The 15,472-nt window shown below is 41.3% G+C and overlaps 1 protein-coding gene across 1 annotated transcript in view; it reads right to left on the bottom strand.

Moving 5' to 3' along the window:
• Positions 1-14,677, bottom strand: part of acss3 (acyl-CoA synthetase short chain family member 3) — a 42,198-nt gene extending 27,521 nt beyond the window's left edge. The window contains exons 1-9 of the mRNA XM_022749583.1: positions 14,343-14,677; positions 12,711-12,855; positions 11,796-11,984; positions 10,806-10,940; positions 9,045-9,185; positions 8,280-8,360; positions 7,946-8,041; positions 6,326-6,477; positions 648-751 (exon numbers count right to left, since the gene is read on the bottom strand). Coding sequence (XP_022605304.1) covers positions 648-751; positions 6,326-6,477; positions 7,946-8,041; positions 8,280-8,360; positions 9,045-9,185; positions 10,806-10,940; positions 11,796-11,984; positions 12,711-12,855; positions 14,343-14,677 — 1,378 coding nt within the window. The remainder of the gene's footprint in view (positions 1-647; positions 752-6,325; positions 6,478-7,945; positions 8,042-8,279; positions 8,361-9,044; positions 9,186-10,805; positions 10,941-11,795; positions 11,985-12,710; positions 12,856-14,342) is intronic.
• Positions 14,678-15,472: the final 795 nt, after the last annotated feature.

Raw genomic sequence — 15,472 nt, 5'->3', positions numbered from 1 at the left:
GGCTAATAAAGTGCAGCAAAGACCACATTTGTAATCTTCTCACACTGATAAGTTTAAGACGAGACTGCGTCTTAAAGATCAAGTTAAATTAAATACATCATATACAGTTCAGGCTAATAAAGTACTTGAGGTCCTTGAAACACTTTCTCGGTATCTATATCATAAGACCTTAATCCCTAAAGTTTGAGGGTAAAGTGCTTCTCAACCTACAAAACTGAAATAATTAAAACAGCACTATGCAGCTTCACGCATATGATATGGTGAGGGATAAATGTTAGAACAATTTTAACATCAAGCACAAGGAAATCCTGTGATATTAAGTCCATGAACTGGACACTGTGTGCTTTTATACGCCAGCCTGGCTGTTCTGCGATGCTTTACACCCAACAGACAAAAGAGGCCGGAGAACAGAACACGCTGGTCTAGCTTTCACTGCACAGCTCGACACGGATATTTAGGAGTCGCTTTGTATTTCATTTGCTACTTCCTGCCCAACAAGCAACTAGGGAAAATGTATGAAATCTGGTAAGACAGGTGCATCTATTTTTTTTTTCCTAGTGCAGCTTCAAATTCACTATATCAACAAGGTTCTGAGATTCAGATCCGTGTCTGATTTCTGCCTTTTAGAAAGCGAAACTCCTTCCTACCGGTCTGCCACCAGTGGTCCAGGACAGGAACCCCAAAGCTCCTCTTTGCCCATTCCAGCGTCTCCACATCACATCGCTCTCCCGCCAAGAATAACGACCGCATGCTGCAAGGACACAGAGCACACCTGTCAATCACTTTAAGCAAACATGACATATCTGCTCCCTTGCAGGAATGGTCAGGACAAGTCAAAATCTTTGCAAGCAAAATATACTTTTTAACATTTTTTTTCACCAAGTGAGTGTTCACAAGCTCAAACCTTTAAGCTTCTTAAAGACTTTACAATGTCAAACAGTTGTCTCAATTGACCCACATCCAATAGGAATTTAGCGAGGAGTATCGATATGAGAAACCCAGACTGCGAGCTCCTGATTTACCTCTTTGCTTGGAGTGTTTTGCAAATTGGCACCACGCTCCCATTTCACTGTCCCTGTGCTCCTAGCTGTGACTGAGGCATCCTCTCCACTGCCTCTGACACTGTTAAGCAGACAGTTCTCGCCACGCTCGCTGACCAAAAGATCTTTGCGTCTGCCGATGATGGTTTTTCCTCCTCACGGTCACACTCATCAGTCGATAGAGGTGAATCTTTGTGTGTGTTGAGTCCTTAGCCTCTTGCTTTAAATGTAATGGAAGAAAACGCCAAATTACACTTTTTCCTTCCTCTGAAACTTGCATGCATTTCAAGTTGGATGTTCACTGGAAGACTTCCTGCAATAAACACTCTTGGCCAGACTAAGCTGCTCCCCCCCCCCCCAGGAAAATCGTGCCCTCTAGATGGCCTCTCAGTCACTATTGATGAGACCCCAAATCGATGTGTACCTGGAGGCAAAAATTCTTGCAAGGACATCTGAATGTCTCAAATCTGACACTCCCTTACTCGTCCCTTCTTGGCAAAACTTTAGTTTCCTCTAGTCTGGACGACTGCTACTCCCTGGCTTCATGAAACTCTCCCTCCATGCCCTATAAGTGACCCAAAACGCTGCAGTTTCTTTCTTCAGCCTCCCCAATTTCTCACCCATCATTCTCTTCCAAACGCTCTCTGATGGCTGTCCATGGTTGCTCATACCTAATTCAAACCACTGCTGGTTGCTCGCTACGAGGCTGTGAGGGGAACCATAACCCCCTGTAAGTCCAGGCCACTGTGCAGCCGTAGGTACTAGTCTAATCACTACATTTTCCCACAAACGACTGCTGGTCATCAGCCATGGGTCTCCATCCTCCGCGGTGGCGAAATGACCTTCCAACTCCAATCAAAATTGAAGTTGCACACTACCTTTTGTAAAAGGCGAGAGAATTTTCATCATGTCACTCTCTCGCCACCGAATCACATCTTTCTCCATCTCTGCTCTCTCCCTGGATAATATTCTATTCTGTTTTTCAAGCACTAGTCTCAAACTTGATTGTCGTATAGTCCAAGGGATTTTGTGCAGTCGGGCTTTTCTGCTCCTCTGACACACTGTGTTTGCGGAACATCGGCTACACCTCCATAAAAACAGGAGGATGCAAGTAAATAAGCAGACAGTCAAAATGTTGTGACACAGCCTATCACCACACAGCTGTCACTGAGGGATAAGGGGTAATTCACTTTTTAAATAACATTATGGTTGCTTTAGTTGTGTCTGCTCAATTATGGTGCTTTTGCATTTTTCCCCAAATATACGTCTAATTACCAAGAACTCTTGTGTGATGATAACTTTTGTTTTGGGCGTGATATCATCTGATTAATCAGCCCTCCTGCTCCAACCTATCACTATCATATTGGCCTTTAAAACTCCGCTGTCAGTTGACCTTTAAACAAGGCTGTATCAAGTATGAAGAGAGTACGCCCAGGCACCTTCATGAAGCCTCTGCATTAACAATGTTGCTCCATTCAGCTGCCAGATATGTTCTCTGAGCTATATAATATCATGTGTAATAAGTGGATGATTGACTCACTGTACTGGCAATGACCTTATGTTCAACACATTACCCTCCCACCACCATGCTTGTAGTTATTCAAGGACCTCTGTTTTGCAGGTTTTCAAAAGGAGTTCAGTGGAAGTACAAGTTTGGATTCTCCGTGACCTCAGAAAGAGAGGAAGGGCGATGGTTTGGCTGCTGCCCAAGCTCAAGGACTGCATGTACACCGAGATAGTAACACAAGTATAAACAATCGTCATATGTTTTAAGCTCTTTAGAAAACCTACCCTCCCCCTTTCTAAAACCATTCTCAAAGAATCAAGGACAACATATCAAACTTAAGTGATGGTGATGTGCGAGTTATTCCAGATTACACCTACATGGCTTAAAGCGTCAGTTCTCAGCAGTTTGTTAGTTATTCCCAACACTGCTCAAATGAAAATACCTCCTTCCCTCTTAGCCTAACATTTTGTGTTCCCTGGATAAATGTAGGATGATAATTATCTGTTAGCTAAGCGACATCTGTTTCAACGCAAACTTTTTCTCACACATACAGCATGAGGACAAACAAAGGCTTAACTGTTCCACATTTAAACCAACAAATCTACCACCTGTTAAATTCCTGCCATCCCCTGTAGGTTACTGGTGACGGTAAGATACAACGATGCAGTGCTATAAAACAAAGTAAGAAAAGATACACACTCTCTCTCTCTCTCTCTCTCTCTCTCTCTCTCTCACACACACACACACACACACACACACACACACACAATGGTAACACTGTCCAATCTGAGGCCAGGACATATTAATTTTCAGCAGCCACTGATCACGCCGGTGTGATCAAACCAATGGTCAAAATAGCACTTAGACTACTAAGACTCCGGTGTTATTTTTCTCACAGCTTTACACACTTCACAAAAAGGATCCAGAGTTTGAGACCATGCATGTGGAGTACAAACAGTTTAAAACATCAACCCTGACTAAACAATAAAAAAATATTTCTCTGCTGGTTTGTAAAGATAAGACCCCTCTAATCTCTACAGTACAACCTTGGAGCCTTGGAGCCAATAAAGCTAAAAACATCTTACTCTTAGTGGTTAAGGTTATCTACATGGTGGCCTTTTGTCAGGTCTAGATGCTAATATGCTTTAAGCTGATTCTGTGAGGTCAGTGTGGCAAAGTTGATGTGAGAACAAGCGAAGGAGAATACAGCTGAAGTTGGTGGCTTTGAGATCCTCTGCACAGATGGACATTTACTCGCCCAAACTAGAGCGTAAACTCAAAAAAAGTCTGAGAGTATGATCTGTTGTGTGTAGGGCTCTAACTGCATCATATGGAAATGCAACTGCATCATGTGATAAGTGAAATAAAGTCATGATAAACAGACCAGGGTATTCTCCAGCTTACTTAACCGCTGACAAGGTGAAAGCACCACCAGCCTCGACTGCGCATCAACTGGAGTCGTGCACTTTGTCACTCGTTTATGAGTGAGGCTCTCAGCATTCAGTTAGTTCTCCTGTCTTTAAGAAAACGCCGCTGACAGAATCTCGGCACCTTTGTCATGCCGCATTTACACAGAGCACCGCTGCCATCACAGCTTTCGACAGCCTCGCAGCCAGACTTTCAATTTAGTTTTCAACATCCACAGTGACGAGTCATACGGCTCCAGCACACTGATAAGGGTCCAGGGCTATTACAGTTGAGCGGGCCCCAGAGGGAGGAAATGTGTCACAGTGTCAATGAAGCCCAGACAGGGTGTTTGAGCTGCATCAAATTATCGTTGGGAGGTCTCTCAAGCATGAAATTATGCGTTTGATAATAAAAGATTTAGACTCTGAAAGATTTTACTACTTCCATCAACACACTTTTAATTAAAAGGCAGCTTTATTATTATTGACATACGAAGGGGCACAATGCACAGACTAGAGCTGGATCCATCAGGCAGTATTGTCACAAACACTGAATGCTTGGTTGAATCTCTCATATGCATCTATACACGAGCGTAGAGAATTCAGTCTGGCCTGTGAATTGAGTGCAATGTAGAAAGTTGGATGATTTACCAACACCAAGAAAAAAAAGTTCAAGGCCTCTTCAAAGAAAGACTCAATTATCTTGATACTTCATGTTTTCCTCTCACTCATGTAGCAAATGAGACATTTCTAGACAGACACAAGAAGTGACCCACAAATTGCCATTAACTGGTCCTCTACACTCAAACCTTTTAAATTCCATTAAAATATTAGATTCTCAAAATGCCATAAAATCTCTTTTTGCAGCTGAAAAATGGAAAGTACATTAGAGTTATAAGGAAAGTTTTGACCAGACATTGAACCGCCCTGTGCTAAAATGAAGCCATGTTTCACTGCTGCCTTGATATTTCTGTCACTGTGTCCCACTGACACCCCCTTTTTTTTTTTTTTCTCAGCGCCAAAGGGAAACGCTGTAATCTTTCACCAGCCTGCCTCCTCCAAGGGGAAAAGACACATTAAGAACAAGACAGTATACACAGAAAGAGCGTGTCAATTCAATGACTGATTGTGGCGGCGGCCAAAACTGAGAGAAGAGACGCCACAAATATTTCAGGTGAACGATACTGTCGAAAATAATCTCCCTCTGCAAGGAACAGCGTTTAAAAGAGGTGCTATGCATTCAACACAGCGAAGAACCGAGGATCGTCAAATTCAGCACACAATGCCACAGTTACTGAATGATTCACTGGGGTCGTAGGTCATGCGCACTCAGAATTGCTTTATGATTGTGTGCTTAGAGGCATTTTCAGACTGCTGAACAGAATGAAAGTGGTGACCTGACACCACAGCCCCTTAGGTCCGAGTTTCCGTGTACTCCTCCAAACAATTAACAATTGCGATGAACTCAATAATTTCGACTCTCTGGGCCAAACTAATGCCATGAAAAATGTTTGTTTTTAACTCTGAGCTACAGAGGACCTTTAGCTGACCAGTGAGACAGCAGCCGAGGAAAAACAAGTTCACGTTGTATGATTTAATACAAGTGGACCGCAGTGACCTGCCGTCGCTCGTTATCCGTCCTGATTAACACCCGAGCGGTTCGAGCTAAGCGTACAAACTGTGAGCGGTGGAGGTGGGAGAGGGCTGTGCATCAACAGATGGTCCGGAGACTAATGAGAGGCTGGACAGGCTGTTTGGACCTTTGTCAGCCAGGGGATACTTCAACTCATCTTTCCTGGCTTTTCTGAGCTCCTGTCACATCCTGCAGTTAAAGGTTTGAGTCCAGATAAACTAGTCTTCACTGTTCTCGTGTCATTTCCCAAAAGTGTTTGCACTGTGTTTCAGTTGATGCATCGGGAAATGGTCACGATATGAGCGATACGAGATCTTGTCAAATTAGCTGAAAGTTTGACCCAAAACTTTCTTATTGGAACAAGTTTTTGGCTTCCATTTATCTGATGGTTTTTAAATCTCTATGAAGGCTGCTGATTTCTTTCATGAACAATCAGTTTATTCGTTTTCAATAAATCAATTATTGGTTTAGTCTATAAAATATCAGAAGCCAAAGTAGTAGTAGTTTGTCCAACTAACAGTCCAAAGCCCAAAGATTTTTAAATTACAATGTTTTAAGAGAGAAAAGCAGGATATTCTGACAATTAAGAAGCTAGAATTGGGAAATTTTTGAATTTTCAATCAATTAATTAACTAATCATTCCAGTATGAATAACTCTGGCACATTCCTTCCATTTCATTCTACAGCAATTACTATAAAACAGTTTGACTTCTTATTGTGTGAGGTGTTTTCCGTTTACCTGGACAGCGGGTATTTTTTCCCGATTTCAGCGTGTGGGTCCTGCTGGCGAATGGCTCGGATGGCAGTGGGCGCTGTGAACATGGAGGAGGCTCCGTGTTCAGACAGTACGCGGAAGAAAGCTCCAGGGTCTGGAGTCCCGACAGGCTTACCCTGTAAACAGAGAGTAAAGCCACAGCTAGTTAGTTGGTGCAGGCGTACAAATCACAGGACAGACTGCAGATAGTGGAAGCTCAGAAACATTACAACAAGACTTCCACAATGTTTCACAAAGCAAATTCACTTCAGCTGGAAACTACAAAACATGAATATTCATAGAGCAGCTGTTTAAAATGGAGATGCACACTGGAAGGCTGCCTTCTAGACAGATGGGCCTAGAAATCCATGGACTTAGAAAAAAAAAAAAAAAAAACACAGTTGCGCTATTGGAGCATTGTTTGGCGAAAAGATGAAGGTAAAAGACGCCTGCGGGCAAATGCCTCCAACATAAATTTCCACAGTGTTTCTTGTATTCAACTAGTCCGGCCCTACAGCAAGAAGACAACTTGCGGATGAATGAGGATGGTAAACAGCAGCAGTGAGTTCTGGCTGTCATTTTTGCTCTGGATAAATATTTGTGTCTGTGTATTGATCAGAGGGAAGATAACAGATTGGCAGCATCGTGTCTCAAGATAGACAGGCTGCTAAAACAAAAGCTACGTGACACAACCAGCGTGGCTGTAGTCAAACACAGATTAATTAATTGATTTGCCCAATACAGCCATTTCCCGCGGGTGAGAGAAAAATCAGAGTGTTAATGTAATGAGTAATGAGTGACACTCAACATAAGAAACTACTGTATAACTACAATATAATATAAAACCTAAATGCAAAGTTCAACCACTCGACACACTCATCCCTCTTTGCCTTGATCTGCAGATTGTCTTATATGCTAATTGCCCTCCACATCATAAACAGCTTGCACAGAGACTGTACTCCAGTAGCCAATGGGTAGCAGGCTCAGAATACAAAGCCAAATTATCTGTAATAATCAGAAGTGCCTGTTCAGAAAATACTTAATAAGAGCTTGTTGTTTATTCCCTTACCATTCATCTTGCCACATAAGAATGACATGCTCAGCAGAGGGCCTTTGTGCTTAAGGTATTAGGTCCTGATTTTATGTTGTGATAATTACATTTAAATACTAGAAATGGATAAATTCAACACAGTTGCTGCTTTTAATGTTAAAAAAATATATTTTCTGTTAGCTGAAATGTCTTTCTATCACCAGTGTGGGATGTGCAGGTAACACACTGACTGTGATTAAGTAAAGAAAAAAGAAAGGGAGTGAAGAGTTGGAATCTCATGACAGTGGACCGTAGCAGCCAGAGTCAAACATGGCAGCAGGGTCAAACAGTTCACCCAGTCCACATTCACTTGGGAGGCATAAACCAAATATGGACATATTCATCATGCGGGGCCAGCACAGGCTCATACCCACCTGACATTAAAACCTGACTTATGCAGCTTTGTAAGTTGTACAACTCAGGTTTTATTGCACATTTCTGGCCTTTTTTTTATTGATGTTTGCAATACTGCTGTAGTTCTTTTGAGATACTAAATCTTGTCTGCAGGGACATACCTCATAGAGAATCGTGCTGTTGCCATGGAGAAGAGGAGCGTAGCAGATATATGAATGGCCGACCACCCAGCCCAGGTCTGACGCTGCCCACCAAACCTGCAAATGGTTAAAGGTGAAAATGTGAACAATGTCACCTGGACACAAACTTCTGTTATACTATTTAACAAGCAGAGAGAACATCATCCTTCATAATAATTACTAATTTCTCAACTTATGACTCTTCAGTTTATATAAATCTTCTTTCAAGCAGAGAACAATCTCTCTCGTCGCTGCCTGCATGCTCTTTGTTCTCAAGCACAGCTCTAACTCAGAAGAGAATGCTTTATTGCCTTACATCTCCGGGACTGAGTCCATAAATATTTGACATGGTCCATTTCAGCATCACAGCGTAGCCTGCAGTGTCTCGCACAACACCCTGGGGGACAAGATAAGCAAAAGATCAAGACTAGTGACAGGTATTGTGCTAAGGCAACGAAGCAGGGGTTTAATATCAGTCTAAACACAGCCCCTTCACCCCTGCTCCACACAAGAGTACGGTACTTTACATTTATAATTCCAGTTGCTTTCATTAATTAATGGTGCTGCATAAATATTTTTGCACAGAGTGTGTCCTAATGTCCACAATTAAACAGTTTCTTTCCTCAAAGTTATAGTCTCCCTACAGGCATAACTGAGAAATTCACAGAAGCTTGCAGAGAAAAAAAGCTGGAAATAATGGCACCATTAAGTTCAGGAAGTAGCCAGCAGTTGGAAATTTTATATCATCTGTTGGCCAAAGACAAAATGATGCTATTTGAAAGGAGCCAGGGTTTTTCCATTTGAAACTGCCTGTAGGCAATTCCTCCTGCATCAGCTCCAGCTCCTGCTGTGGAAAAGCTCTGTCTTATTTATGTCATGGCGATGGTGTTTGGATGGAGCTTGGATTGTTTTGCAGAGTCAAAGAGCAGATGAGTCACACGAAAGCTCCGCACAGAACCTGACAGCATTCAGACAAACACAAAATCCTATTACCCGTCTATGTGACAATATATGATTACATGAAGTCTGCAAGTGTGTGATTCCCATTTTGCTGCATATCACAACTCTGAGATGCCAGTACCTTTGGAGTTCCAGTGGTCCCAGAGGTGTAGAGGACATAGAGGGGATGGTTGGAGGGAACGGAAACGCAGTCATGTGGCTGAGCAGTGGCCATCTCTTCATCCCAGTCCAGACTCAACTCCGGACTCAGCGACACTTTCTCCTTAAAACACAAAAAAATTAGGAATTCAGTTTTATTTGCATTCTGATTAAACTACTCTAAAAGGAATGTGTTACTGCTCTGCAGCTCCAAATTTCATCTATGAGTTATTAATCAAATCCATTGACTCACGGGGTTTGTAGTTTTCAAAACTTTTTTTTTTTTTTTACTTTGGGTCGAAAAAGTGACTTGGGGATATAAATAAAATCTTCCTTCAGAAGGAATAAATATATATTTTACACAGTTATATAATATTTCTACACTAAACTTTTCTGTTGAAACTGTTTTAACTCTCATCTGTCATTACAATCTCTTGTAGTCGCTATCACAGGTCGTTTCAGGTCGCAGTTGAAGACCTTTACATCTTCTGTTGCCGACATCTGTCTCATGTCAAATCTAAGTGAATCTCTTTGATACTTAAATTTATGAACATTTAATCATTCCAGGAGGCTGAAGAAAAAAAGTCCTGGTCATTTCTTTTCTTTGGTTCACAGAAAATCGTTCAGTGTCACAGATTCTTGAGGCAGAGGACAGACATCACATAAAACCTTCAGATATCTGAAATGCATCTTTTTTTCTTTTTTTACTCATACTAAAGCAAAGCCAGAGCAAAGCTTGGCTGATTTAACAAGGCTTTCATGTTAGACGCCGTGTTGAAAAAAACCCACAACCTCTGGCTTACTGAACGCGGGATATGATGAAGCAGCTGCAACCACCTTCAAAGTGGTGTTTCACATGATTTTAAGGGTTTCAGTTTCCAGTGGATTTCCTATGAAAACTATTTCACTGGCTTCACTGCTAACAGTTTCATGTCCATCATGTACTGTATATATCCTCCATACATTTTGCAAAAACCCTGACAGCAACCACTTAATTCACCAGAGAAAACGCTGATAGATAAGACTGAAGAGATCAAACCAGATAGAATAACTCATGTAATGTTAATTTTAGAGCACAACAAAGCCAGAGAGAGGTACATGGCATAACTGATTACAAAACTGAACTGACTTAGACACGGAGGCCAGACAAGAAAATTGAAAGGAACAACTGCAACACCGTGCAATCAAGTTTAGAAACCACAAACAGTGTTTTTCTTTTATCCCTGTGTATATGTGAAACAACTTTCAATTTTCTGTCGCCAAATTAATGCGTAATTTTTCTATACAGCTCAGACTTCCTCCAAACTGCAATTACACCAGGCTGCCTATAACATGCACCAACCTCCAGCCCTCAGCTTCACACATACTAGACACATTTTTCGCTCTGTCTCATCTACTTGCACCAGCTATACATCATTTCATCTTCTGATTTGGAGGCAGGATTTGTAAGACTATTATACCATTCATATATATTTGACCAATCCTGGGCAGTAATCCTTTAAAAATCCAACGCTTTAGATTCAGTTCAACGATTAAATGCTTTCTTATAGGTTAAAAACTGCAACCCCTTGCCTTCGGGAAATCCTTTTCTCCCGACAGCAGCCACACCGAGACCGAACTAATCAGCTTTACTTATGGCTGGCTGCGATATTTCAGATACGTTTACATTCTGTCACATCACCAGCAGTGTAGGAAATGAGACCACATGGTCAAATTTAGCTTTAGGGTGAGTTGTGCTTCTTACCATGTTAGGCCTGTTGTAGATGAGAACTTTAGAGGGCCTGTGAGAGCTCAGCTCCAAGGCCTTCTCCACTAGAGGGATGTACTCCACTCGTCTGCCTGGCTCGATGCCAAATGAGGCAGTAACCATCAGCTTGGGCTGGAAAAACACAAGAGATCAAGTGAGAATTTTGATTGTGTAAAAAATGTCAAGCACTTACAGCATCATGTTTTATAGCTCTATCAGAAACTGCAGCCAGTGCTCCCGTCATACATACTTGAGAATTTGTTTTGCTGCATTTTTTAACAGGGTGTTTGCGTGTATGAGCCTGTTGCCTGTGGCAGCACTCCAGTGTCGAGTCAAACGCAGTTCACTTCACAGAAGCCTTTTTAACATGCATGTGATAGCAGTTGCATAGTAAATAGCCGGCTTACCACACATCTGAGGTGTTCCTAGAGCGTAAATGGCAATTCCTATGACTTTTTAGAGTTTGAAATTTGAGGCACGTACTTTCATAGGCCACAACTTTGAAGCAGATGGCCTCTAAATGCGACACACTCAGTCATTGTTAGCTCATTTTGCAACAGTGACCATTGCAGGGCATTGCAATGTGTATGACAGTGCTAAACAAGGATCATTCATTCAACAAAGACAGTTTGAACATGTGATCAAGTAGCTGGTGGCAATACTAGTATTTCTTCAGATTTATATTCATATAAACACGTCACTCGGCAGAGATCAATATTGTCAGGAACATTCCCTGTCAAAATGTCAGATTCTTGCTTTCAGTGTTTCAGATATCTTTTGCAGGATGGATGACGCACATTACTAACTGAAAGAAAATTGTAATGTATTTGAAGTACATAAATACAAAGAGTCTTCAAGTCAGTCTGTCTGTAGTTTTCAATGAGTGGCGAGGGTAGTTAAGAGTGACAATGAGATCATACAGTTCTGTTATCAAGGCTCAAGAAAAGATAAATCTCAACCAGAAGGTGAATAATAACATTTTCTAACCTTGGCATGATTGATGCGGACAGAAAGCTCTTTGGAAGCAAAGCCGCCAAAGATGAGGCTGTGTGGGGCACCGATCCGAGCACATGCCAGCATGGTGAACATGGCCTGGGGCACCATGGGCATGTAGATGACCACCAGGTCTCCTTTGCGTACCCCATTCTTCACCAAGACTCCTGCTAACCTGGAAACCTGGAACAAGATACAGAGGAGACAAACCAGAGTTCTGAATATCAACATGCATTTTGGATGAGGACACACGGCGCTTTTTCAAATGTCTGATTAAGCAACACACCAAAGACACACTGTGCATCTGGGATTGTTCTATGCATTTTGTACATGGTTTCAAGGTTATGAATAGGAGAAAAAAAAGTAAATTTACTGATTGCTTTCAACTACATATAAATCTGACAAATGAACGAACTTAATATCTTTTTGTAAATTAAATCAAATTAAATCAAATTTAATTAAATGTCTTTTTCCATTGTGGGCAAAGACCAATAAAAGGCTGTAGCTATACTTCTGCTCATTTAGAATACATTTTGATTATAGCACACGCCATTGAATCTTAATTGAACTGAAGCATCTGCACAAATGTCAATGAAGTTAATTATTTCCCCTTCCCTCGGTTATTATGTTTTTCTGTTCTCCATGCTAATATTGGCTCAATCCAGCTGCCACAGAAAGAAAAACTTGGCCAACTGTCTCAGATGAAGGATGAAAAGTAAATTTATTGTCATGGCAACACTGACAAATTCTAATTTCAGTGCTCTAAAAGCAGCCAAAAGCTGCTTGCATGCTTCACAATCCCTTTTTAACCACACATCCCGGCAGTCCAGATCAGGCTTTAACAACGCGGCTCCATGCAGGTCTTTGTGTTATTATGTTTTGTGACTTCTTTCAAAAAATACTGTTTACCTGGTCCTGAAGTTCCCTGAAAGTGATGACCTGTTTAGTTCCTGTCATTGGGCTGTCATAGATGATGGCAGGCTGCTCTCCACGGCCACTCTCCACATGGCGATCCACAGCATTGTAGCACATGTTCAACTTCCCTCCAACAAACCTGACAGTGACAAACATAATCAGCCAACACTCAACAACACGTTCAACAATCAAATATGAATATTTTTTACTTTCAAACATATTGATTCACAACTAAAATACATTTCTGGTGAACAAAATATATCATATGCCACATCACTAAAAACATACCATACTTTGGGTGTGTATTTTTTGGCTGGTAGGGTTCTTTCCTTACACTTGAAAGTGGAGCAGAAATTGATTAAACCAATTTCAAGCAAAAACAAATGCAGATGTCTGTACCAGCAGCACACAGCAAACCAATGCTCTTGATAAGGAGACAGTTTCATCTCATTCTGTTGCCTTGCATAAGGGGCAGCAAGCAGGTGGAGCAGATGGTGTCTGAGCGCTGCTGTTTTAGCAGCCAGAGAGAAAGGGTGGCCGTACCCTTCATTTTAACATGACTGTACCAGATTCAGGCAGCTCTGCTATATGCTGGAACTGACAACACCCCACACACCAAATAAAAAGGAAAAAAAAAGTAATTTTATCCGTCTTCTAAACATCCCACAACTTACTTTGACAAAATTATAAGGCCCTTTGAATCATTTTCAAGTGATATATGGTAAATTTTAAGTAACGGTTAAGTTTTAATTAGCCAATTTGTGCCTCTCACGCAAGACTTTTGAACCGTTAGCTAGCGTTAGCTGATTAGCTTGTGCCGTGTTTCTCAAAATAGAAGACCAACGTTGAAAATAACGGCAGGTTGTTTCACTTACCGCCGTTTGAATAAAATATAATTTCAACTACTCTCTTCATTTCGACTCTGAAGGAAGCAAGAAAATATTTTTTAAATGTTACTATGCTTTTGTTTAGCCCATTAGCTTAACAACAAATCTCCAAATTCTAGCCAAAGATGACAATGAGGTGAAATGATTCCTTGCTCGTCATATACTTATCACCAAAATTAGCTTTTTTTTTCTTTTTTTTTTTTTAAGTTTTCTACATTAATCTAAGTCTTCTTTTTTTACCATTACGTCATATTTTTAATTATAGTAACCTTTTTTTCTGTAAATTTGCTCAACTACAAATCAATGTAAATCTATAATAAACAGTTGAAATCATTTTCATTACAGTTATTCTGAGTAGTTTCAGCTGTAAAAGCACAACCTCAAAACCTGCGGGTTTTTTTCTTGAGTTTAAAGAAATACACTCCTCATTATGAGAGTTTCAGTGTAATTATTCGACATACATGCACAGGTGGGAGTAATGCTGCATTCATGACCCCCCCGAAAAATCGGTATTTACAACTCCGACTCGGAAAAAAATGATTTGCATGAACGGCTCCTATTTTTTTTGCTTGCAAAGTTTAATGGGAAATTGGGAATTGCAGGCTTTAACTTTTAAAGGAGTCAGGTGGTGGTCGAGCGCATGTATGTTTCATTTTGAAGCTAGCAGACTTGAAAAGATGTTAGGGTTGCATTATAACTGGATGTTACTTGCTGTGTTGCTTGCAACATTGACACCTACCAGTTTGGGAACACTGGATCCTCAGCGTGCAAAGTTTTACTCCATGGTTCAAACCAGTTAATGTCCTGTCCCATCTCACCCCAGAATCGCTCGGGGTTGTCCCTGGCTGCGGCGAAGGCTCGACTATACGCCAACGTGTCGGATGCATAGTTTCTGCAGCACTGCCGGGCGAAGTACTTGTGGATGTCTTCAGATGCATGCGATCCTGCTGCTCTTAAGCCACGTTGTTGTTGAGCTGCTGTCGAAACACTCCACAGTTTCCTCCCGAGTGTCCTCTTATGCTGGGCAGGAGCGCAGTGACTCAGGCGCAGTATGTGTTTTATGTGGAAGTGCATTGCTGCTGCTGCTGCTGTTGTTATTTTTAAGTTAACTTAAACACTTCCGGTGTTTTTCTTGCAGGTGAGAGACCCGCTACTGTGATTCAACACTGGGCGACGTCATCCGGGGCCACCTAAAGGGAGAGAAGCCTTCAGCAGAAATCCTTACAATACCCTCAAGGAATGCGGACTATGAACTGGATGTAGTTGATGCAGGAGGAGCTTTGAGCTTCAACCCAAACTGTTACACAACACACAAATCGGCCTTAGTGCAAACAGCACTGTAAAACAGCCAAAACTATTTGTGAAAAATATGTATCACACTTTGAAATTTGCTGTGCAAAGATGAAAAGTTGTGTAAAATTCTTATTTTTGGGAGTGGTTATACAAGATGAAATCAAAATCACAGTTTTTAGCCTCACATAACCACCAAGACATTTTTTGGGGGTTAGATATTTAGCCCATGGCATGTCTTTTGTCATGCAAAACAAGAACAGATCCATGTCATTGATATTTACTTGTGAAATGCTTGAAGCTCCTTTCTAAAGCGGAAGCATTAAACTTTCATGGTCCTCAGGGGTCCCATCAATAACCCGTCTCCGGTTAAAGATGCAAATACCTCTGCTTAAACTGATCAGGGAAAAGCACTTAGGGGTTTGTTTGAGGTTTTTTTTTTTTTTTTTAAACATAATTGGGTATTTTGTATGGAATCAATTTAGAAAAACAACATGCCTCCCTCTCTTGTTAAGCTGAGTCACTCATTCTCCATAACAGCAGCTTGTGCAAACCCCACACAGGCAGCAGCAGCAGCAG

Source organism: Seriola dumerili, unplaced genomic scaffold, assembly GCF_002260705.1.
Source record: "Seriola dumerili isolate Sdu_G_001 unplaced genomic scaffold, Sdu_1.0 BDQW01000138.1, whole genome shotgun sequence".
NCBI lineage: Eukaryota > Metazoa > Chordata > Actinopteri > Carangiformes > Carangidae > Seriola > Seriola dumerili.
The sequence above is the reverse complement of the archived record's forward strand: the minus strand, read 5'-3'. Positions and strand labels throughout refer to the sequence as shown.